The sequence below is a fragment of the Callionymus lyra genome, chromosome 3 (assembly GCF_982586985.1).
Source record: "Callionymus lyra chromosome 3, fCalLyr1.hap1.1, whole genome shotgun sequence".
Lineage (NCBI taxonomy): Eukaryota > Metazoa > Chordata > Actinopteri > Syngnathiformes > Callionymidae > Callionymus > Callionymus lyra.
In genome coordinates, this window is record NC_141820.1 from 28,654,033 (window position 1) to 28,678,094 (window position 24,062).

Consider the following 24,062-nt stretch of genomic DNA (forward strand, 5'->3'; position numbering starts at 1 on the left):
GTACAAAAGCATTCAGAAGTCGATTGAGAACTCGAGGGAATTGTCCGTAGGTGTGTAAGTAAGTAAGTAAGTAATTTTTATTTGTATAGTGCTTTTCCAGACCAGGGTCACAAAGCGCTTAAACAATCAAAACAATATTCAATAGTATTAAGTATATATATATATATATAAAAATAAGTATATATTTTAAAGGGCAAGATAAAACTGATAACACAACAGGAGTTCCAGAAAATCAAGGAAAAGCCTGAACAAATAAAAATGTCTTAAGATGTTTCTTAAAGGAGTCAGTAGACTCCATCAAGCGCAAAGAGAGAGGAAGATCATTCCAAAGCTAAGGAGCAACAGCCTAGAAGGATTTCTCTCCTCTGGTCCTGAACCGTGTGTGTGGAACCATAAGTAGATTCTGATCCACAGACCTCAGAGCCCGAGCTGGGGTGTAAGGCTGGATCAGATCAGTGATGTAAGGAGGAGCCTGACCATGAATAGCTATGAAAGTAAGAACCAGAATTTTAAAGTTGATCCTGAAAGAAACTGGAAGCCAGTGAAGAGTTTTAAGGATCGGAGAAATGTGAGTTCTTCTACTAGAGCGGTTAGAATTCTCGCTGCAGAGTTCTGAATCAACTGCAGGCGAGACAGATCCTTCTTGTTAAGACATGAAAATAAACTGTTACAATAGTCCAGACGAGAAGAAACAAATGCATGGATTACAAGCTCCAGATCATGTTGTGACAACATTTTCCTAAGTTTAGAGATTTTTCTCAGTTGAAGGAAACAGTTTCTGTTCAGTTTTCTGCAGTGTTGAACAAGAGACATGTCTTTATCAAATACAACACCCAGGTTTCTCAGGCTCAGTTTGACAGACTGACCTAAGTCACCCAAGTAGCGACTCAACCCTGGAACCTTATCATCAGGAGCAATCACCAGAGTTTCAGTTTTGTCCACATTTAGCTGCAGAGTGTTTTCACTCATACAGTATATAATAAGTGTGTTATGTGTGTATGAGAATGGTTGTATGTCTCTGTCCCCTGCAACACACTTGCGTCCTGTCCAGGGTTTCCCCCGCCTCTTGCCTGAATAGCTAGAATCGGCTCCAGCCCCCCTGCAACACCCATAAGGGACTAAAATAAGAAGGAATGAATAATATGTATGCTACCACTATAGTGGATCCCTCACGTGAAGAACTAACGAACATATGGAGGCGTGACCTGGAAGCAGATGCTAAGACTATTGGATACACTTGGGAATAGCTAAAAGGAGGCAGGCAGACTTTTACGTGCAGACTTTGACCAAGGTTGGCTGTTGGAACAAAACATCAGAAATAAAAGCTCCTTCTCTTGGGTATCAGAACAGCATTTTTATAACAGCTTGTTATGAGACGACCGCTCATCGGACGTCAATCAAACCTAATTTTTAAGCGTAGAAAAACAAATTAAAAATTGTCCGCTTGAAATGAATCAATTTCTTGGATACTGCTGCTATCAACGGCCAATGCGACGTCAGGTTACACTTTCGGAAAGCGTTCCGCTCGCTAGAGCCGCATGAGAGGGATTAAATGTTGATTAAAGATATTTGTGTCTGTCTTATGCAGGTATCGGTTTATGAGCGACTTTCTTTTTAAAGTAAAGAGTGTGCGCTGTGAGCAAGCGAGCGATAAGCGTCCAGGTGAAGACAGAGGTGGTGAAAATTCTCTCGGCTTATGCCCAACGCTGTCAACTAAAGGCTTGCTTGTAATGTTTGCAGTGGGAGTACAGTGGAGTATTTAGTTTTCTCTCCTACACTTACCATTTAAATTCTTCTTTTTTTCCAATTGATTTATTATTCCAGGCTGTATCCCACTCTTCGTTCTTGCTGCAATTTCTCCTGTATAAAACAATGGGAGTCACAATTGTTCTCTGTGCAACATGACGAGAGAAAACTATTCTCTTGTGCTGATTGACTCGTTTGCTCTTCACGTGTCACTGTTCCGATCATTTGGGTCAACACTGGTGCGGACGCGGTTGATGGACTGACCTGCCGTTATGCTCTGGGAGTTCCTCAGACGGTCGCACAGGGTTGGATTTCAACTGTTTGTCTTCTTTAGAAGCCTCTCTGGAATAAACGACAGATGCTTCTATAATGCACCTCATCCTACTCATTTCATTTTGAAATGATATTGGACCCCTGGGATGTTTGTTTTAATAAAATAAGGGTATAAATTTGAATTATTTACAAGAGAATATATCTATATATAGAAAGGGGTTTGGAATATAGGCCATAGTTCATTCACTCTGGCATAACACTGTAAAACAAAATAATAATAACTCATTAAACCTGTTTAGTTATTTTTGCAATGAACCTAAATCCTGATTTCTTGTTAAATTAGTTCCAGGTGTGATCAATAATGTGACTTGGAATTGGTTTTAAAATTAAAAAGAGTATCTGATAACTGGTGATTATTAGTTATTATTCATGAAGCTTCATGAAACAATGTCATGTTGTTTAGAGGTCAGTAGGTGGCAGTTTAAAAATGATGTTTCATTTAAACAGTCGTCAAAACAAAGGAAAATAGTGCAGAGGCCGCCATCTAGTGGACTCTGAAAATAATGACACTGCTTCATGAAGCTTCATCAGATCGAAACTACTGATAACCAGGGGATAATAATCAGGAAAAATGTTTCTAACTGCTCTGGAAAAGTAGTGGATAAGTAGGGTTGTCACGACGATATCAAAATGTTCAGCTCACAATTTTCAATACCTTAAGGATTTAATGTTGGAAATGAAAAAATTATACTCAAAAAGAAACTGGAACTATAATAATAAGGGTCATGTTTCAGCATAAATTAATACATTTAATATAGAATCAGTATTGATGGCTTTTGACAACCTTACAATAAAGAAATGTCTCCTGATGACTTAGGGATTTTATTTTACTCTTATTAACACTTACCTTATCATAGGGTCAAGGTGACCCAGAGGCCTGAAAACAAAAGTGTTTGTGGTCTCTCTTGTGTTATCTCAGGGTCAAGGTGACCAGGAGGCCTGAAAACAAATGTGTTTGTGGTATCCCTTGTGTTATCTAAGGGTTAAGGTGATCAATGTCTCTGGGTCAAGGTGAACGACCTCCCTGGCTTTCATAAATGCATATGCAGTGGTGCAGGTTGTTCACTTTGAGCCAGAGACAACACAAAGGTTAAATGCTTCTTAAACAATTGATAACAAACTGAAACCCCTTTGGGTCTCGAAACTTAAAATGAATTTAAGTCTCTTAAGGATTGTTTGCTAAGGTTGCAGTGGCGAGAGAAAGTCTGGGTTTCCTTGAGAATATTACAGACTGACTTACCACGAGACCATGACCTTGAGTTCATTCCCAACTTATCATGTCTTTACCGATCTTAAGCGCAACATCTCCACGCTGTTGTCAATCTAATAAATGGCAGTGTTAGCCCCAGACACACATATTGGGCTTTATCTAGCAAAGCTAAAACATTGTGGAAAGAAAACACATGATGTCACCCTTGTCACATGAAAGTTGATTTATTTTATTAACTGATTCCATGCTGTGTTTAGTAAAGGTCTTCTTATTGTTTGCTAGTACTGTAAGAAGCACTTTAGTAACGGCCAGAGTCTTGTGCGCCACAAAACCTTATCAAGTCCAGATGAAACTGCAGCTCATCACCAAACTTTCCACTTTCCAGAAAGTTTACTTAAATAAAAAGTTTTTAAATGATCTCGCTGAGAGACAAACAGGCAGATGATAACTTTCTCAGTGGACTTAGCAAGACAGCTGGGCCAACAACAGTTCTAAAGCCAAGCGGCCCTAACTAGCCAGCCATTTGTTTGGCCATTTGGGCTGACCATGTGTATTTATCAGCAACACTCATCGGCATCGGCCTGTAATAAATTCCAATTAAAGACATTAAGCGGGGAAACAAATCAAACTAAGCACTTATGAGGTTTCTCCAATCTTTTCAAACTGCCCATGAAGCGATTCAAAGTGAGACAGAACCGTTTCATGAATTACTGCGTAATTAAAATGGCGTTAAATGTATTCGATCACAGAGTTTTATTGGTGTAATAAGAATAATTAACCTTCATGGTGGGAAATAAGTGGAATGTAAAGATGAAGGATGAGCAATGGAAAATGAAATTAAGGCAACTGGCATCTCCAAAACAAAGATGAATGACCCTGGAAGGGAAGCTCTCACTGAAGAAGCTGTGTTTTATTTGTCTAATTGTTCCCTTCAGTCGTCACCTTGATGGCAGATCTTTGTTTTGCAGTCTTTTTCCGAAAGGTTCCGCCTGCTCCAATAGTCTCTCATTAATCTTCCTTACAGCCTTCATTAAAGCTGCCACCTCCGCGCCTGCTCTCCAGGCTTCTATCTCCTCTCAAAAGCCCATCTCCTCGACCTTTAGATCTTCCCGGCTCACCGTCCATAATCTCTCGCCCTACAGCCCCGTCCATCCATCCTCACTTGCACAGTCCCTCCCTTTTATCTCCTACATCTTCCCTTTATTTCTCCCCACCTCCTTTCCTCTCTGTTCATCTTCAAAAATGTGTATGGGGGCTGAATTCAATTTACAGCCTTTGTGATGCCATTTCTGTTTAACTTCGCGCTCAGTTTGCCGTCGACTCGGACATAAAAGCCGACTTTATGACGGGATTAGGTTTCTGCGGCTGTCGCTTGAACTACTTGACCCTGAAGTGTCCGTCGCTGAGCCTTTTTTTCAACTTCTTTATCTGAGCAGACGATCCAGAGAGGAGGGAAGAAAATGACTCAATTATCTCTTTATCAACTGAGACAATATATATGTTGCACTCCTGTGTCGGCCAAACAGCTGCTGCTAAGATTTGCTTTGCAACAAAGAGGGAAACACACTGAAGCTGAACTGGAATTTAAAGGTTTTTACGCCTTTTTGCTTTCTAACTCGATGTTTGTGACTCATGCTATCAAAGAAAACCAGTTGACTCTCAGCCGTTCTCACACATAAGGTTCTGCCAAACTCTGACCACATTCACCTCTTGCTGGGATTACGAGCGATTAGTCAGAGTCTTCCATCTTCTATATGGATTTCCAAATCCAAAAAAAAGAGACCAGTGTTGAAGAAATATGATTATGGATTACAAAACATTGCTCCATTGAAGTAGAAACACTTTCATACCAGTGTTGCGCTTGATTTTGTTTCACGGCCGGACTGATCGTTTGAATTTGTCAGGTTAGAAAACTGAAACTCAAAGATCAGACACCAGATTACATCAGTCTGTGCGATTTTTCTCTAAAGTAAAATGGGATCTTGTAATTTTATTCCCCATCCCAGCTGCATAAGGGGTAAAGGAACAAAATCAGACATGAAAAACACTCAAGGCCAGGTAAACTTATTCAGTCTAGTTCCTGACCCGGATAAATCTTTACACCTCTTCCTCAACAATGCAGTGATGAAGATTATATGAATGTTAAATGTAGTGAAGTGAATTTGATAAACATACTTTAGTTGAACATTTTGTCCATCAGAATTATTCCTCACACCATTTTTGTTCCACTATACATGTGGCAAAGCATCGTCTTGTTCTGCTGTGTAAGAAATAGATTTTGACAGGGACAAAAAAAAGGATTGTCACCCCAGTAAGTAATCAATGCAAAGTGAGGAAACATCGAGTCTAATTTTAGTTCGAAGAAAACTGGAGAAAATGGATTTAGCTCAACTGAAGCTGCTCTCAGAAATCTTCAACATTCGATAGTGAAAGTCTATAATGTGCAATCTCTGGATTTATATGTAGCTTAGTTAAAATGTGTTTCTTTGGTTTGTTCATATTGCACTTGTAAGTTGACTAAATCCTTTTTGATGTGTTTTATTTTTAGGCCAACAGGTACTGGGTTTGGTGGAGAACCAGAGCGACTGGTATCTAGGGAACCTGTGGAAGAATCATCGACCCTGGCCGGCACTTAGTCGAGGCTTCAACACTGGTGAGTTTGACAGATCAGTGTCCACCACAGAACAAAATAACGATAATAGTCATGTAAGGGACCCAGAAATGTAGTTATGACAGCTTATTATTGTAAAAATTATAATGATTCACATATAGTGTGCTTATTGAAATATACATGTTGAACCGACTCCCATGACCCAAATCTCAAAGATCCTTTGTTGTATTCTTGGTTAATATTTTATCGTTTATCTTCTCAAAGCATTCTGGCTTTTCTCCTCTGCATTTCCTGACTACACATTTGCCTCTCGCTCGATGCTTGCCCTTTTTTTTTTTTCGTTCCCTGGAAAGCTTAAAGATGTGTGTCTCTTCCACACAACCCGCCAGACAGCAACATTTCACACTCTCTTGATGTTCAGTGTGAACTTTAACGGGTCCCTTTGACCAGGTGTCGTAATCCGGCGGCTCTTCATGTCACGATCATGAAAGAGAAGCTGCTGGTGAGTTCACAGCAAAAACCTCTGAAGAGACTTCAGCTCCTTAATTTACTTTGAATCCCATTGATAAATCCTAAAAGCTGTTTTTAATTATTTTATCATCCCCAAACTGCATCTTGATGAGGATTCATTTTAAATGTGCTTTAAAAGCTTCTGCTTCAAACAAAACAAACAACGTATATTTTCTACCAGCCATTAAGTAACATGTGAATTGTTAAAGATGAACCACAAAAACAGTGTTGCTCTTACACTGTCAGCTGCAAAAGTTGCCGTTTGTTGCCTGCAGTTGGATGTGTTGCATCAGTTCCCTCTGCTTCAAACATTCACAGGCCCCAACAAGAATATCAACTCGTGGGTTATTTTTTCTGCTGTTGTGCAAAACTAATTGTATCCCAAAAGGCAGGTTCTGCTTCTCTTGGCTTCTTTTATGAATATAATTACACAAAGCTTGTGAAAAAAAAAGGAAAAAAACATTCCATATTTAGTGGAAATGTTTTAGAAGGCGAGAAATTGAGGCTTTTGATTTTGGTGGAATTGGTGGTAATTGAGCCTAAAATGATGGTGTGAAATGAAAAGCCTCTTCAGTGATGTTTCAACGAGGGACCTTCGATCAGTTCGGAATGTTTTTCCATGTGGAATTTACGGGTAGGATTCCAACAATTGTTGCCAGCTGGTGTTGCATTAAAATGTTAAGTTCACCCTCTGAATATTAGAGTTTGATTGCCTTTTGCAATGAGAGAAACATTTTTTTCACCCACGAGGCTCAGCAGCCTTTTCTTTATCTGCTCAATTTGAAAACATATTTTAAATAGAATTTTCAAGTTTTGGAGGAAAGATTCTTCCCTGTAACTTTCTTTGGATTATTATACATTTCTCAACTTTACTGGTATGAGTATACATTTTGTTTTGTTGTTTTACTTTCTTTCTAGTTGTCCTAATAAAGAGAAGTTTAGCATCTGGAATTAAAAGTAGTTATTTATTCAGCTTGCAATAAATATATATGACATGGGGGAATTAGGGGTTCATGAGTGAAATGGCGGAGGGGAAGAAAATCCTGCAAGATCCCAGCTATGACTGAGGACGAGATGATACAGTCAAATCCATTCGTTTTTTATGATGTTTTGACATATTTTGTTTTAAAAACAAAAAAGGATTCATGACTTTGTCAATAGTCTTATCGTTGTTCCTACAGTATCACAGTATATCTTATAGTTTACCTTGTATCTTGATATCTATCGTATTGCCAGATTCTTACAAATACACACCTATGGCTTGTGACAGTTTCTCTGCTTTCAGATGTTATTTGTTTGTTTTTCTCAATAGCAAGTTAGGTTGTTGGGGTCTTTTTTTAGACGGCTGCATGAAAGTGTGAATCCGGTCGAGAGAATTGAAGGAGACGGACTGTGATAGCAGGTGATTGGTTGTCCAGGCACTTCCTTATCGTCGGGTAGCGTCGACCTGTGCTCTAAATTCAAAAGGCCATGTCATGGAAAAGCATAAAAGGACTCAGTCGGAGGTGTTTCAGCACCGGCTCAATGTGCCGAGAGAAACATTTTGACTGTGCTTCCACACAGCGGAAAGTAAAATTGATTTGATTCTATTACAGTTTGTAATGTTATTTCCGCACCGAAACCCAGCGAGTCTGTTCCTCCAGGAAACACAACGACTCTCCCAGTGCTAATAACCAAAACGGTAAACAAGCCTCACACCTCTGCCTCAAGATTTTCCACACAAACTCCTTCACAAGACTGTAAAAGTATTCTGTCTTGCATTACAACTTCCCGTCACCGTGATGGAGCAGCGCAAACAGAAAGGCGTCGACAACAAACAGCAATTTGACACAAAGCCTTTTCGGTTCGTCTGCGGTTGCTCGGCTCTGTGGCGCTGACCGTGGAGGCAGATGGAGCACAACGGGGCGCGAGCGATGGCTTGTTTGCTCTGATCCCGAAATACAAAATAATTCACCGTGTCTCTGCTTCTGAAAATTGGCTGCCTAATTTTATTTATGGCAGCCGGGACTGTCGGGGGAACAGAAAGGGAAGCAAGGGTTTCTTGTGTTTGAGATATTTCAGAATGAGTTGTGAGTCCAAGAGGATTTTTTTTTTTTTTTTTTTTGACACGTTTTTCTTTTCTTTTTTTTCTTGCAAGTCTGCGCTGAAGCCTGAAGTCTACTGCTTTATCTCTGTAGACAAGGCTGCAATTCAAATCCTCATGATGGAACTTTATCACCTTAACCAGGCGCCATGATACTAATCTCTGTTTCTTAAGCTACCATATCTGTCTCTCTCACTCCCAGGGGTGATTCTGCTGCTCTTGGATCGTCTGCGAAAACTCCGATGGGAGCAGATGTGGCGTCTGACTGCAGAGAGAGAATTAATGGCCATGCTCTCCACGTCTCTGGCTGACCAGGTAACAGGAAGTCTCACACTGTTAAGCCGCCCAAATTACTTTTTCGTGGGATTGCATCATAAAAACAAAATCTTCAGCGGTCAAAGGTGTTAAAGTTATTTTTAGGCTACCTTTTTTTGGGGCCAAATATATAACATCAGTTTGTTTGTCATGACTTAAAAATTTCTTTTTTTTTTAAACTCAGAAAAGGATTCCTCTCTCATTTATTTGGCATCAAACTGCTGCTGTTCATCCAGCAATGTTGGTAAACAACTAACAAAAACCAACAAGATGGTATAAAGTCAAATTATTTATTCATTGGAGTTTTGTGAACTTGGGAGTGTAACCATGAGACAACGAGCCAAAAACAAGATTATATATGGCATAAACACTTACCAGAACTTCACTACTTGACACCAGTCTGTGTAAAGCTAAACCATTTCTAAGATGCCCATGACCTCAAATAGGTAACAGACAGACTTGTCACAGATAATGTCTGTTTTACATACTGTCTATGGTTGTGATTAACACAAGACCGAGACCCTGTTTGTCTCGCTCAAGCAGAAATGTTAACGGAAACGAACATTTTTATTTCTCACTCACGTAACTAACATGTTGCACAGAGTCACTGGTTCAATGACAATTCAATGCTTCTTCTTCTGATATCAGCTGCTGGTGGTGTAGTGGTTAAGATGCTTTCAAACTCATGGGTCAAATTCCCCGGTTTGGAATCTTTAGTCCTGGAAAATGTTTTCTTGATATAATTGCATGTTATGTTTTTGTTTTTTTTTAACTCTGATCTTATTAGATTTTTCATTTTATGTTTTATTCTGACCTGATGTGGCCACTTTGACAAGGTCAGCTTTAGGGAGATTACAACAGACCAAGGTTGTCTATGGGAGTTACTGAGATCAGAAACGAGTGATCTTTGTTGCTGATAATAACTGAAAGCGACGAGATTCCACACGTTAAAGGTCAGATGTGTTTGCTAGCGTATGTCACGCTGTGCTGTGTTCGGTACCTCAAGCTTTATCACACAGACCTTGGTGAAGGATCTCTGCATTATCTTGGGCTCATCCAGACGAGGTGCGTTTATGAGCTTTTAATTAAACCTTCATTATGCAAAGTCCCGCAAGGTACGCAGTTTGGAAAATGAAGGGAGCGTTGGCAATTGTTTCTGAGTTCCATCTGGCTTCTGCAGGCACGGGACCCTCCCAAGGATTGTCAGCCGTCTTTATCGCACCATTCATTATCGGGCTGTAGAGGCTTTATGTCTCCCATTAGGACGCCGGTGTCTGTCTTCCAGATTATTGGTCCTCTGCAAAGATTTTAAACCCTGAGATGAAACAGACGCGGCTATCCGAGTGTGATTGTGCATTCATTTAAAGAAGCCTCTCACCTAGAGACAAACAAAAACAAGCCGGATCATTACTTCGCTTCCCAGATTTTAGAATAGTCGTGGCTGTCTGGTTTTTCTCCTCATTTCCTCCCTCTGAGGTTGAGATGTCGTTTACTGATGCAGCCAAAAGTTGTGCTCAAATCTTAATCCCCACACGTGTCCAATGACTCATTTATTGCGGCAACAATTTAGTGATTTCCAAGGTTTCTCCAGGGCGGCTTCGACTCCAAGGAAGTCTCTGAATAACTATCTTTAAATCCGGCAATGAACTTTTAATTGACGTTGTAGCCATGGATTTGTCATGGGAGTTTGAAATCACTCATCAAAGGATCAGTAGAGAACAAATGCTTTGGGCCAACAATACTGTCACTACGGTAGCACCTCTGCGGTAGGAAAACCCAAACTCAGAGCAGACTCACCTGCGTTTGAATGGCTCAGATGATAAGGTGCATGTGCAAAATGTTTTAGAATAAGAAAAAAAATGTAAAGAAGAATTAAACATCCACTAAATATAAACTTCTGCAGTGATGAGTTCAGTGAGAGGGAGTGAGATGAAGAGTACAGTATTTTAAAAGTTTAGAGTGATGGTTTTATTGAGTTAAAAAGTGAGTCTAAAGGTGATTTTGATTGAGTGAGAAGACTAGTTGGACAGTATTGTTTCACATCCATTCACACTTAATAAACATCATAAATAAATGATAGGTTCAGTTCAGGAACTGGTTCAAGTACTACCACAGCCTCTTATAACAAATAAAAATAAAAGTCCAGGACTGAATGTTTTTATTATTAACATATGAAATAGTTTAAATGTATCATCATTGTTTAATGATTCACTAAATTAAAGTTGTTGCGGTTGCAAAATGCATTATTTTAAGATTATAAATTCATTTTTTTGGTGCTATAAATCATGTTACTTCTTATCATTATTATATATGATCATGTAAGGTCGACACAAACAGCAAAGTTAAGTCTTGGAAAGTATCCTCCTCCTTCATCTCTAGTAGCATCACATTTATTGTATTCTTTTTTCTACTTAAATTTTTTTTTTTGTGCATCTGTGTTTGGTTGAAGGTCAGTTCAAGAGCTGCTTCATTTCCTTAATTTACTCCTCTTTTGTGATTTTTATTAAATCATTCCGAAATAATGGTAAAATCACAGAGAAATTAGTTTGATTTCAGCACCACGGACAGCTCCACCTTCATCTCCCTCCCTTCTTCTTTATATATTTCACATGTTTTATTCACAATTCACAAGTTTTAGTCAACGGGTAACGGCTCATTTGAATCTATTTTGGCTTTTTAATTATCAGAATCAGAACCCTTTAATTAGAGAATTTGGCCAGAGGTCCACAAATCACCGACACCATGATAATATAGTCGCTCTCGCTGTGTGTTTGTCACATTAAAAGCCAGAAGGTCAAACTGGTGGATGTATTGAAGGCTGCTGGGTCATGAAGCAGACGTCAAGGCATATGTCTCAGTGTGCGTTTTTTTCAGTCTTTCGTGTGTGTGTCTGCAGGATATCTTCAATGCCGTGATCAAACAAAACCCCTTCCTGGTTCACCAGCTGCCCTGCTTCTGGAACGTCCAGCTGTCTGACCACACCCGATCTGAGAAGTGCTACAAAGACGTGTCGGACCTCAAGGTGAGACCTGCTGTCTCCTCCGGTGTGCCACCACTCACTCACAACACACACACACACACACACACACACACACAAAGCTGGGCTGTATTAATCAGAGCAGAGAAATCAAACTGACAGAATTCCAAGTTCCTCTTTTTATCCACTTTTTCAACGTCTCTTTCCTTTCAGCCTCTGACCTGCTGATTCCTTTGATAGTTGACAACACATGAAACGTTCTCTGAACAAATATTACAGCAAAGAAAAAAATTAAATCCAGTAAAAGAACAAGGTTGAAGAGTCGCTGCCGTGACACGTTGGTTTCGTTTCAAGTGTTAACCATCTGGAGTGTTGAAATGAAGGTGTCTTTATAACATGTCAAGTGACATCAAACTTGGCTGACATATGTGGGGAATCAAAGCTCTAATGAACATCTGAAGAGGTTTTTAATTGACTAAAGGTTTATTTGCTTTCATCACCTAAACAAGTTTATGGAGGCAAAACAACTTCCTGATGTTTTTCAAAGTAAGTGAAAGGTGGAGAAAGCAGATCAAGAGGAAGAATAAAAAAATTTGGTGAGAGATAAATCAAGTTCATATTACAGAGACACGTCAGATGACACCCATCACCAATAAAATAATTCATAACAAAACATCCAGAATGTTTCCTTCTGAACTAAAAACTAACTGAAAGAACTAAAAGAAGTGTGTTGTTGCAACAACAGTTAAAAGTTGTTATTTTGGAAGAATAAAAATATAAAAAATGTCATCTTTGAGTCCATCAAAGTGCACATAAATGTGTCAGACATAGTTAAAAATAAATAAGAGTGATGATTTTGAACCAACCATCTGGCTGCCTGGACATGAGTTTAACAAACCCTCTAGACTTTGACGGGTTGGATTCTAACTAGAGAACCGTCTCTTTCACTTGTGGTGCACATGAATCACGCTCAGAAGATTCAAGTTTATTCACTTACGCAAATTTTATTTCTGTGTACACCTTCTTCCCACTATGTTGTAAATGCAAACTAGTTTAAAGATCACATTAACTTAGTTTCTAAAATGATTAAAAATCAATGTGACCCATAATAAAAAATTAATTGGGGAATCAACAAAGAAACTAAAATATGCTACCACATTGACTTTCCAAAAACAATATTTTGTATTTGAGTCTATCTTTAAACTCCTCCAACTTAAAGCAAGCTGTAAATCTTGATGTGTTTATTTATTCAATTGAAAGTGCATTATAGAACATAGTGTTTACAAATGACCCTCTTGCTGTCAGTGTTAAGCTGGAAGCAGCTAGTTGTTCATCTGGTATAATAAAGTATTAAAAAGATTCTGTCCCCTCCTTGCCCTCTAGTTTCTCTTCAATTCCTTCCCGTCAACTTAAAATAATGTACCTTAAAAGTGAGCTATTGCCCTTCTCCTCCTGTTGATCTTTTTCCTTCCTCTCCTGAACGCCCCTAATTCGCTGCTCGGCGTCCTCTGACACCTCCTCCTAAACTCTGTAGCGTTATTGAAACACCCACTTTGGGCTCCAGCTCATAAACTTTGACTCCAGCGAGTGAGAAGAATGACTCACTCCAGAGATGCTTTCATTATCAGCAGGAGGCTTTCGCTTCATTTTCCTCCTGTTTCGGTGATTGTTTCCAGATTTGTCGTCCCTTTTCAGCGAGTGATTTCTCATTTGCGTCTATTGAGTGTTATGTGTCGCCGAAAAAATGATTGAGACTCAAACATGTGGCCCTTTTCTCTTGATTTCTATGGCCTTTATTTCCTTATTTACCAACTTAGTTTTCCCTTTTCTTTCTTCAGTTTTCCCCCCATATTCAAATCTTAATTTCTTTGGCCTGAAATGCCTTTTAATACAGATACTATGGTAATTATTTCATCGTAAAAAATAATAGTGCTTACATCATATTTCCATAACATGACATTTTAGGAAGATCTTCCCATTTATATGTAAAATGAATTACATTGTATATGACAAAAATTAACATTTTCAACCTATTTTTTTTTTAAATCGTACTCAAAATTGACTGGTCTCCTCGTGGCTCCTCCCACCAGGTCATCCACTGGAACTCTCCCAAGAAGCTCCGCGTGAAGAACAAGCACGTGGAGTTTTTCCGGAACCTCTACCTGACCTTCCTGGAGTACGACGGCAACTTGCTGCGACGAGAGCTCTTCGGATGTCCGAGCGAAGCCGACCACAACAGCGAGAACGTAGGTGTCGCTCACTGGAGCAGAATTGTGTGTAACATGATGACCGTCTTGTGGTGGGATTGAAGGGTGAGCAGCATTTAAAGAGACATGGAACCCATGGGTCGCCTCGGGGAGCCATTCATGAATGATTCATCTATATTTAAACATATATAACATATAACATATAAACATGTCTGCCAGTGACATGGAGCTGCTGTTGACCAGTTTGAGGTCATGTGATTTAATGCGCAGATATTGATAAAGTCTCAAAACTTTATTGTCAGTGACAGCTCACACGCTTTAATGAACGATATTTTATTGAATATTATAATGATTTATTGTTATTATTATAACTAACACAGGGTTAAAAATGTTCCCTAAGTCAGAATAAATTAAATTAAATCTAGTTCAGAAGTATTCTAGTATTACTCCTTGAGGTGTATTATGGAGCCTCCAAGTAATACTTGGTGACTTGTGGAGTAATACTATGATTATTTGCCGAGTAACACTGCACTCTTGCACCAAATAAGTAAGTGACTTGCTAAATAATACAATGGGGACTTGCGGAGTAATAAAATGTTGATTTATGGAGTAATGCTACAGTGACTCGCTAAGTAATACTACGGTGATTCGCTGAGTAATACTTTGGTGACTGGTAGAGTAATACTACGGTGACTCGTGGAGTAATACTACGGTGACTCGTGGAGTAATACTACGGTGACTCGTGAAGTAATACTTCGGTCACTCGCGCAGCAATACTACGGTGACTCGCGGAGTAATACTACAGTGACTCGTGGAGTAATACTTCGGTCACTCGCAGAGCAATACTACGGTGACTCGAGGAGTAATAGTACGGTGACTCACGAAGTAATTCTACAGGGACTCGTGGTGTAATACTAAGATGACCCGCGGAGTAATACTACGGTGACTCGCGGAGTAATACTACGGTGACTCACGGAGTAATTCTACAGGGACTCGTGGTGTAATACTACGATGACCCGCGGAGTAATACTTCGGTCACTCGCGGAGTAATACTACGGTGACTCGAGGAGTAATACTACGGTGACTCGCGGAGTAATTCTACAGGGACTCGTGGTGTAATACTACGATGACCCGCGGAGTAATACTACGGTGACTCACGAAGTAATACTACTATTACTTTGTGCTCTGTGTCATACAAAATCAGTTTCAGGATTAGGAGGTGTTTGAATAGAGACAGAAGCCTCTGGTGGTTGTATAGGGCAACTGCGTGTGACCTGTTGCACGACAGTTACAATCCTCGACCTCACATGTAGAAATTGTAAAGAAAGATTTTGAAACACACCTACTCTAAACTAGTGGTAACTTTAAGTGAGGGTCTGAGAGAAGGCCCAGCCAGAGGTCCAGTTCCAGGCCCGGGTGGTGACTCCCTCTGCAGCAGCAGGAGAGAACATTCATCACTGTAAACACACTTTTGACTGTGGATGGGTTCATTTAGAACATTTTAAAGGTCAAATCTCCCGTCGGCCTGGAAGGAGCAGCGACGTATCAGAGTGGAAAACAATGTAATTTATGGGAGTACAGAGGGCTTTTGCTCTTTCCTCTCTGCTGGTCGTGTCAGCGCCGGTGTTTAATGGGGGCACGGCTGAGCTCCGGCAGACTCCAGACTCTCAACCTGCTCTCTTTGATTCAACCCAGTGTGACTTTGGCTTGTGATGAATCATTCACAGTGAAATAAATACCTTTAATTCTCAAGGTAGCTGCTCTGAGAAAGTTGTTTCAGGGTGACTGAAGAGTTTTGAAGAAGATGGCAAGTGTGGATTAAGCAGGAAAGCTGACTGAGTCCTTGACAAACCTCAACAATAGAGAAGGACTTGAACCACACATGGTCACCTGGAACACCTACTTGGGTAGCTTTTCATTTCTTTAATAATTTATATTTTTAAATAAAGGATATATACATTACTAGCACAAGAAACTGAACTTACCAGACCTATTACTTGTCACATGTTAAATGTCATGAGCACCAAAGAGCTGCTGGCAACAGTTTAAGGACCTTTACTTGTTTTTGTGGAGCAATCCAGGGAGACGAACCAACACAGCTGAAACTAGATGTGACTAAAATCAAGAAAAATCCCTTTGACTTGACCAATCGGAAAAACTGGTTACTGCCTCCGTCCAAAAATGACTTAGTCCAAGTATGGAGGAGACGAGTATTTATCTTGGTCGGGCTAACATAATGGCTGCTTAAAGTTAGCATGCAACAGTTAGCTCTTTTAGAATTGAACCAGGAGATCTGCCAGAAATCTAATAAAAATGATTCTTGAATCAGATCATTTTAATGACTTGGTTCATTGAATCTTATTTCAAGTCATTTTGTTCCTTTATTAATCCGTTGATTTAAGACAGTAGTTTAGTGTTATCTATACATATTATTATCAAAGTTTGGCATTAAATGAAGATTCTACACATAAGCCAAATTTAACATGTACTTTATACATGTACTATAAACATAGGTTCATTTTATTTATGGCATTATTGAAAGTACATTTTCAAATGTTACTTTTTTTCATTGCATTTGTTTGTAGATTAATGGTTGAAATATTTATTTATTTCAACCATTAATCTACAAACAAATGCAATTAGAAATTTGATTCGACCCACTTCTAAATTCCAGTTTTATCCATGTCCACCTGGCATTTCCGCGCAGTGTGAAAATAGCTTCACTCACATCTACAGAAAAATCATTCGTTCATCTTTTATGGTTCTTTGGGAGGAAACCAGAGTGTCACACAAGCACAGTGGTCCAGTGTACCTCCACGCTGGTGTAGCTACAGGTAGAGTAGAATCACATCAGTCGCTCCTAACAAGTGAAGAAGAATCTGCTGCTCTAGCATCACTGGATCTCTGTCAACTCATCAGCCCAAAAGAGAAAGATCAAAACTGCGTGGAATCACTGAACAGCACTTTTGTTTTGGACGACTCAAGGCCTTCAGAAGAGCCTCCAGCATCTTAACCAGCTTGTCAGGACATTCCAATTGGCCGCGTCCTCAAGCGCCGATCATTTACATAAGATGAACATTTCCAACAAAGAAACATGTCATTTTCTGTCAAAACAAGAAAGCATTTTTTTTCTTCTTCTTCTTCTTGGCTTCCCAAAAATGAGATCTATTATTATAAAGAGGTCTTGAGCCGCCACAGCTGCTGGAATGGAGCTGAGGAGGACTGAGAGTGGAGTCTGGTTGGAAGCAGTTTGGTCTGAACGCTGCTAGCTTGTTTGGATTCAAACAAATTGCTCCTTGAAGCGAGATGAACATGCTGGAGTTGCTTGGCTGCATATCCACTTCTTCCTCAAGCCAGGAGTTCTTAGATGGTAAACAACATGAACTACTTTGGGGAAAATGTGCTGCTTTTTTTCTTTACGTTTTAAAATATGTTGAGAGAACATCCGATCCCATCTGTATCTGCTGATGTATTCATGGTAATGTCTGTCTTGAAGGTGGTCACAGACGGATATTAATATGGATTTCACTACTTTTCTGAACTGCTGCTTTTGCACTCAAGTCAGATTAGATAAAGTTCTTTGAGGAGGTGCGGCTGAATTAACTTTTATCCTCTCTGATGTCTGGAACCTTGTTCATACATATTCATTCACTCGTGCAGAAGTTAAATCTTGACCGACTGAGCTGTTTGACCTTCAAGAAGTAAAACTGTGCTTTTTATCAGGTGTTTGCAAAGTACATCTGGTCTTCCAAGTCATCTCACTTCATAATTACAATCAATTGTAAGTTTGTTTGACTAAACACATGCTCACATCAATGTCATAGTCCAATAGTCTTTTGTTCTAACATTTACACCTCTAAAATGACCCAATTACTATATACTTATTAATTAATATATACTTTGACCTTGATCTTTAATCATTTTTGAATTTATTATATTTTTTATTGATGGTCTGATGAAGCTTCATGAAGTAGTGTCGTGTCGTTTAGAGGTCAGTAGGGGGCGCCATCAGTTTAAAAATGACGTGATGATTCATTAGAACAGTTGTTCAAAACAAAGGAAAATAGTGTAGAGACCGCCATCTAGTGGACTCTGAAAATAATGACACTACTTCATGAGACCATCACTAATATTTTGTATTTATTGGGGTTTTCTACTTTATTATTATTATAATATAATAATAAACATTTATAAAGTATTTTTATATATGTTTTATTAAGTTGTTTTGCCGGCTTATTTCCTTTAAAAAATTCAAAAAATATTGTAAAAAATATAAATTTGGAAGAAAATTCCTTTTTTTAATCCAAGAAGTTTGAACACCAAGTTAATTCTGAAATGTCTTCCAATCAAAACCCGCCATCTCCCAATAAACTAAAGATCTTTTATCATCTTTTTCCACCATTAAATCTTTCTATTAATGGCTGTGACCAGATTTAATTTTTACTTTTTGTAACACGTCCTCTTTGAAGCAGAAACCTTCATATATTCAGACTCCATACAGCTGTGCATGATCCAATGGGACCTTAAAAGTTGCGGTCAGCAGGGGGCGCAGTGGAGATCTGAGGGCTGTTTTTTAGAAATCATGTTGAAAGTCACCCGTCTATTGTGACCTGATCTTTGGTTCGAGATAAAGACTGTGTGAGTGTAAAGCTGCCTCCAGGCTTCCTGAGCGAGTCCGACTCAGAACACAGAGCAGTGGACGTGTGGCCGCAGAAGCAGGTGTTCTGAACCTCCTGTGGTGAGCATTGAACCAACGACCAGCTGGAAACCGGCTTCACAGCAGACGTCTCCCTGTTAGTGTTAAGAAACCAAAGTTTCAGCATTAGTTGTGTTGTTAGTTTGTGCGCGCCGCTGTGGAGAATCTTAATTCATTATGTGGCCTCGCAGTGCAAGAGTCCTGTCAGGCTTTGTTCACTTTTGGCTGAACTTGTCTGAGTTCAAAGGAGATCCAGACCACATAGGGACAGTGATTAGACTAATGAAGTCAGTGCTGGTCTTCCAGGCTCGCGAGGTCACTGAAGTCCAAACCCTGATGCCCTCAAAGGAGCATTAGTCAAATATATCCGACTGTTTTTAGGAAAATTCCGTGTTGTCTTGTAAAATACACAATGAGTGTCGACCCACACTAACACTTTGTTTGTCTGTCCGATGATAAACCCCGCACTCGTGCAATCGTCCGCACAATAACGCACATATTTTGACAAAAACATGGGCCCCCGATACTAAAATGTGTGTCGCCTCACAGTCGGGTCTTGTCGCCGTGGCAACAGTTTTGCAACTTCAAAGGCAAATGTTGATACGTCCCAGAAACGACAGAACTAATATTAGACTGGAACGATGTTTGGCTTCCATCCCAGCAGGAGATTTGTGGGCAGATGGCTTTAATATGTGTATCAGGTGATCGCTGGCAGACGAGTAAACAACACTAACTTGTCGATGGAATCAAATCCACAGAAGTTTATTTTGTGTCTTTGTTGTGTGTTCATGTTTAAATGTGAGACATTCTGGCTCTTATTGACTTTTAAAGTTATGTTAGTATTTTGTCTATATCAGTGATACTAAGTGATGCTAGCTGTTTGAACGTTAGCATGCAATCTCAATATTAGCATATTAGCATGGTATGAACAATGATGATAGCTTTTAAATTACCTCAAGATTAATAATAATTATTCTATTTTTTCCTTGATTTTCTGGAACTCCAGTGTCGTTCTCAGTGTTATCTTGACCTTTAAAGTATATACTTTATTGAATATTGTTTTGATTGTTTTAGCGCTTTGTGACCCTGGTCTGGAAAAGTGCTATACAAATACAAATTACTTACTTATATTAATACATCTTATTTTAAGAATTCCTTTTTTTTGGACACAAATGGACCCTTCACTAACAAAGGATAAAACTAAATTACATAAAATACGATTAAGAGTAATCGCTGCCATCCATTAGATATGCTAGCATGTAAGCTATCGCTTGTATATTGTAAGTAAGTAAGTCGTTTTATTTTATAAAGCGCTTTTCTAGACCAGGGTCACAAAGCGCTTAAACAATCAAAACAATACTCAATAAAGTATATACTTTAAAGGGCAAGATACAACTGATAATACAACAGGAGTATTGTGTACTTTCAGAATAAAACTTTGTTCAACATTTAGCCTTAGAAATGTTTCTGATTAACTGTCAATTTTGATAACATTTTAATATAATCCTCATCATATTATGTCTATAGTTCTGTTAACATTTATATGAAGAATATTTGTATACCTTAATGTAATGTCATATTCTGTCATCAAATGTTGCATTTAGAACTGTACAAAGTACATGTTATTCTATTATAAGTATATGTTATTTAGATAAAAAGTACATTGCCGTTACTTGGAGAAGATTTTGTAAAAATCTTCGTCTCCTTAATTTCATATTACATCTTTGTTACTTCACTACAACAGTAGTATTGATCAGAGTCTACAGTTTGTGTTTTATCACCGGCCGACACTCACTCGAGCACGCACATGCATTATAGCGATGGTGGAACAAAAGGCAGTCATAAATCCTCAGCATTATCTAAACAGTAAGATAGACACACACTTTTCATTTGCACAAGTGCACATTAGTGCATTAGCTCCGCCTGCCCTTTTGCTGCACGCTTCTATCAGTTAACCATGTTATCCACAATGGTGTCAAATATGCTTAAATGCTTGGTCTCTGTGTTGCCAGCTGCTGTAAAAGATAAGTTATGCTGCATTATTAGGTCATTGGTTGTTTTTAAAAGGCACATGCTTCATTAGCGCCGCGGCTACATTCATTCAAAGCTACATTGAAGTGAAAGCTAGATTAGTCCATCAGCTGGTTTCACAGAGACACACAACTCCTACATTAGCACATTCCTTCCATTAGCCTCGTGCAGATGAAGACGACGGGTCTCATCCACATGACTTTTTTTTTCTCAAGCTCTTACAACAACTTAGTAGCTCAAGCTCCTACAACAACATACTATAATGTTTACAATGGTCTTAAATCAAGCGTACCAAAGCACATCACTTACATTAGCGCATTATTGCATTAGCCCCCTACGACAGTGAGACGTGCACTTTAGTTATACGTTGAAAAATAGAACCAAAGATTACGAGATGTAAATAGGCCACATAAAAAAATTAAATTGAACAAGACATGCAAAAAGGATGGAAATAGAGAGGTAGATAAACTCTCTTGACTCTCTCTCATGTTTCAAATGTTGAAGTCTTCCTCTCCGAGATGTAGTAAGTCCTTTATCATGACCATGTTTTGAAGTTATAGCATAAAATGATCTTCCCCGTCAGAAGTCTCAGCGAAGGAGAGGTTACGAGAGCTGACTCCATTATGATGTAACACTGGTCTTCATGCCAGCTATAATCACGCCCACTTTGTTTATACAATGAGTCTCTTGGAGGTGGAGACTTCCTGGATTCATGATGCAAACCTTGATGTTTGACCAATCACAGCAGAGTGGGTGTGGCTATGGTTAACAAGATTTGATCTCCAGAATATCAAAGTGTTGGGCGGGGTTTAAGTACATTTTCTAATGTAAATATTTCAAGGAAAAGAGAGTTTTGTACAAACAGACAAATACTGATAATACAATAGAGGTACAAGATATATTTAAGACCCACTTGAATCATCATATTGTCCAAAAGTCAAGCAGGAAGCCATCAGCCTTGAAGTTTTAGGAAGAGAAAGCTGACCCTCTTGTCTCCCCTCAGCTCCAGAAGACTCTGTCGGAGCTGGACGAAGACGATCCGTGCTACGAGTTCCGCCGCGAGCGCTTCACCGTCCACAGAACGCACCTGTACTTCCTGCACTACGAGTACCAGCCCAGCTCGGACAACAGCGACGTGACCCTGGTGGCACAGCTCTCCATGGACAGGTGAACCACACACACTCACACACACACACACACACCCCTCGCTGTACAATAATGTTGTGTTTGGAGCTCGGTCAAGTGGAATGTGTTAGATTCTCCAGCGACGGCGTCATAATGAGGGTAATTAGAGAACTTGAGAAGCTTGAGTGGTCAAAAGATGGATTCGAACTAATGAAGGTCGAGCGAGAAACACACCAACACACACAGGCCGTTAGCGACTGGCAAGAATTCAAGAGAAGTTCAGAGGAAAAAAAATGTATTTTCAATGTTTCCTAATTGATTTTTCACAACTATTGTCTCCAAAATCTGGTGGACGTTGAAATGATCGGCTCTCTGTTTATTTGGCTGCCAACTTTCTGTCGACAGTTCTAAAGAATATGATAATGATGAATAGAAATAAATAAGAATGGAAAAATCCAGACCACACATTTAATTACAAGACAATTTGACGACGGAGGACTTTCTTGTGTTCAATAAAACTTGAAACCTCATCGTCTCCGTCTCCCTCCAGCCATGTCCACGTTGATTTGAAGAAATAATAACCACTCTTCTTAAATCCATCCATTACTGCTGTCCTACATGACAATGAAAGCACTCATTGGAAAGAGAGAATACTTTCTTCTCTCCTTCATTTTCTCCTCCACGACCGCCTTTGTTAACGTGATGACAGGAAGTGCAGCTGAATTGCAGCCACTTTGCTTTCATCTAATCATTTCCTCTACAGTGATACGTTTGTGCAGTTGGTTTGGAGGGTCATGTGTGGACCTAAAGGACGCCAATTACACAACATCAAACGATGATGAGAGCAACAAACAAGAGAAACATTCACAATAAAACACCAAAACAGTCACATGACAACCATCACAACACAAAGTTTGACACAAAACGACATCAAACGCACATCATTAATGACAGAAAAATCTGGAAAATATAGTAATCACGCTATAATGTTCAACACACAGTAGTATTAGGTACTGAAAACTCAAGTCACAGTCGACTGCTACCACAAGTGAAAAACTTTATTGGAACTGAGAAATGGATTAATGAGTAAAGCAATGATCAATTCAATATTGAGTGAGTACACACTACTGTCTGACCCAGTGTGCACTAGGGGTGTCAACGCTTACAATTTTGTCTACATATGAAGTCGAAGCTTGTTGTGTAACCGGTATCAACAGTTGCACTATATTACCACTAGTTCTTTCTCTCTTCAAACACCCTTCTAATCCCATTAAAGCAAAGCCCTTATAGTAATTATCAGAAACAAATGAGTTATTATTTTAAAACCACCTTATGAAGGTACTTAATTAAAGACAATATAAACAGATATATCGCAGAAATGTATTTTCCGGACTATAAAGCGCACTTAAAATCCTTTAATTTCTCAATAACCTACAGTATCCCTTTTTTAAGCCTTGTATTTTAATTATAGTCTCACTTACTGAGCTCAAACCGATTTTATTTAGTTAATGGCGCTCAAAAATCAGTCCAGAAATTTGGTAAACTAGGTAGCCACATCGAGAGTCACCAGAGTCTCCGTAACTTTCCGTAATATTACTCCGCAAAGCTCCATGGTATGACTTGTTCATAAAATACTACAGATATGTACAATAGGTCTACTTGTCTTGTCTTTTAACAATCATTCAGAAAAGCTTGCGAGTCATCGCTGTCAATAAAGTCTCAAAACTTAACACATCACATGACCAAAACCCACACACCTCATTGGTAAAGGGCATCACTTGAAGGCATGTTTATATTATATTAAGAGAAAAATAACCTATAAACGGTAATGATGTTGTCATCCAAGTGTAGACACCCCTATTTTGCACATATATCAAACATAGTATTGATTCTGGATTCGAATAAATACAATCCAACCTGAACCTATGAAACTAGCATGTTAGCATGAGCGCAAAACGTCGACATCTGCAGTTCAGTTGTTGCTTGGAGCGGAACAGCTTAATTCGCCGCCTTTTACACACTTGCCGTGAGCGCACAGCAGCGGGATGAAGGAATACATTGCCGGACCGCCGTCGTCATTTCACTGAACGCTTGTGATGAATGCAGGGAAGCTCGTCCATTAAATCTTCATCATGTAGTCACCGCTCAGGATCAACAGTGAGCCCCAAATATGATTACTAGCTCCTCAGCTGCGGCCCAGATCGAATTTGTATGTGTT

General features: G+C 39.2%; 1 protein-coding gene across 1 annotated transcript in view; it reads left to right on the forward strand.

The window, feature by feature from the left end:
- Nucleotides 1–24,062, forward strand: part of large1 (LARGE xylosyl- and glucuronyltransferase 1) — a 118,092-nt gene that overhangs the window by 86,620 nt on the left and 7,410 nt on the right. The window contains exons 7-11 of the mRNA XM_087787418.1: nt 5,838–5,942; nt 8,696–8,808; nt 11,705–11,830; nt 13,876–14,031; nt 21,723–21,886. Of these exons, the coding sequence (XP_087643544.1) occupies nt 5,838–5,942; nt 8,696–8,808; nt 11,705–11,830; nt 13,876–14,031; nt 21,723–21,886 (664 nt within the window). The remainder of the gene's footprint in view (nt 1–5,837; nt 5,943–8,695; nt 8,809–11,704; nt 11,831–13,875; nt 14,032–21,722; nt 21,887–24,062) is intronic.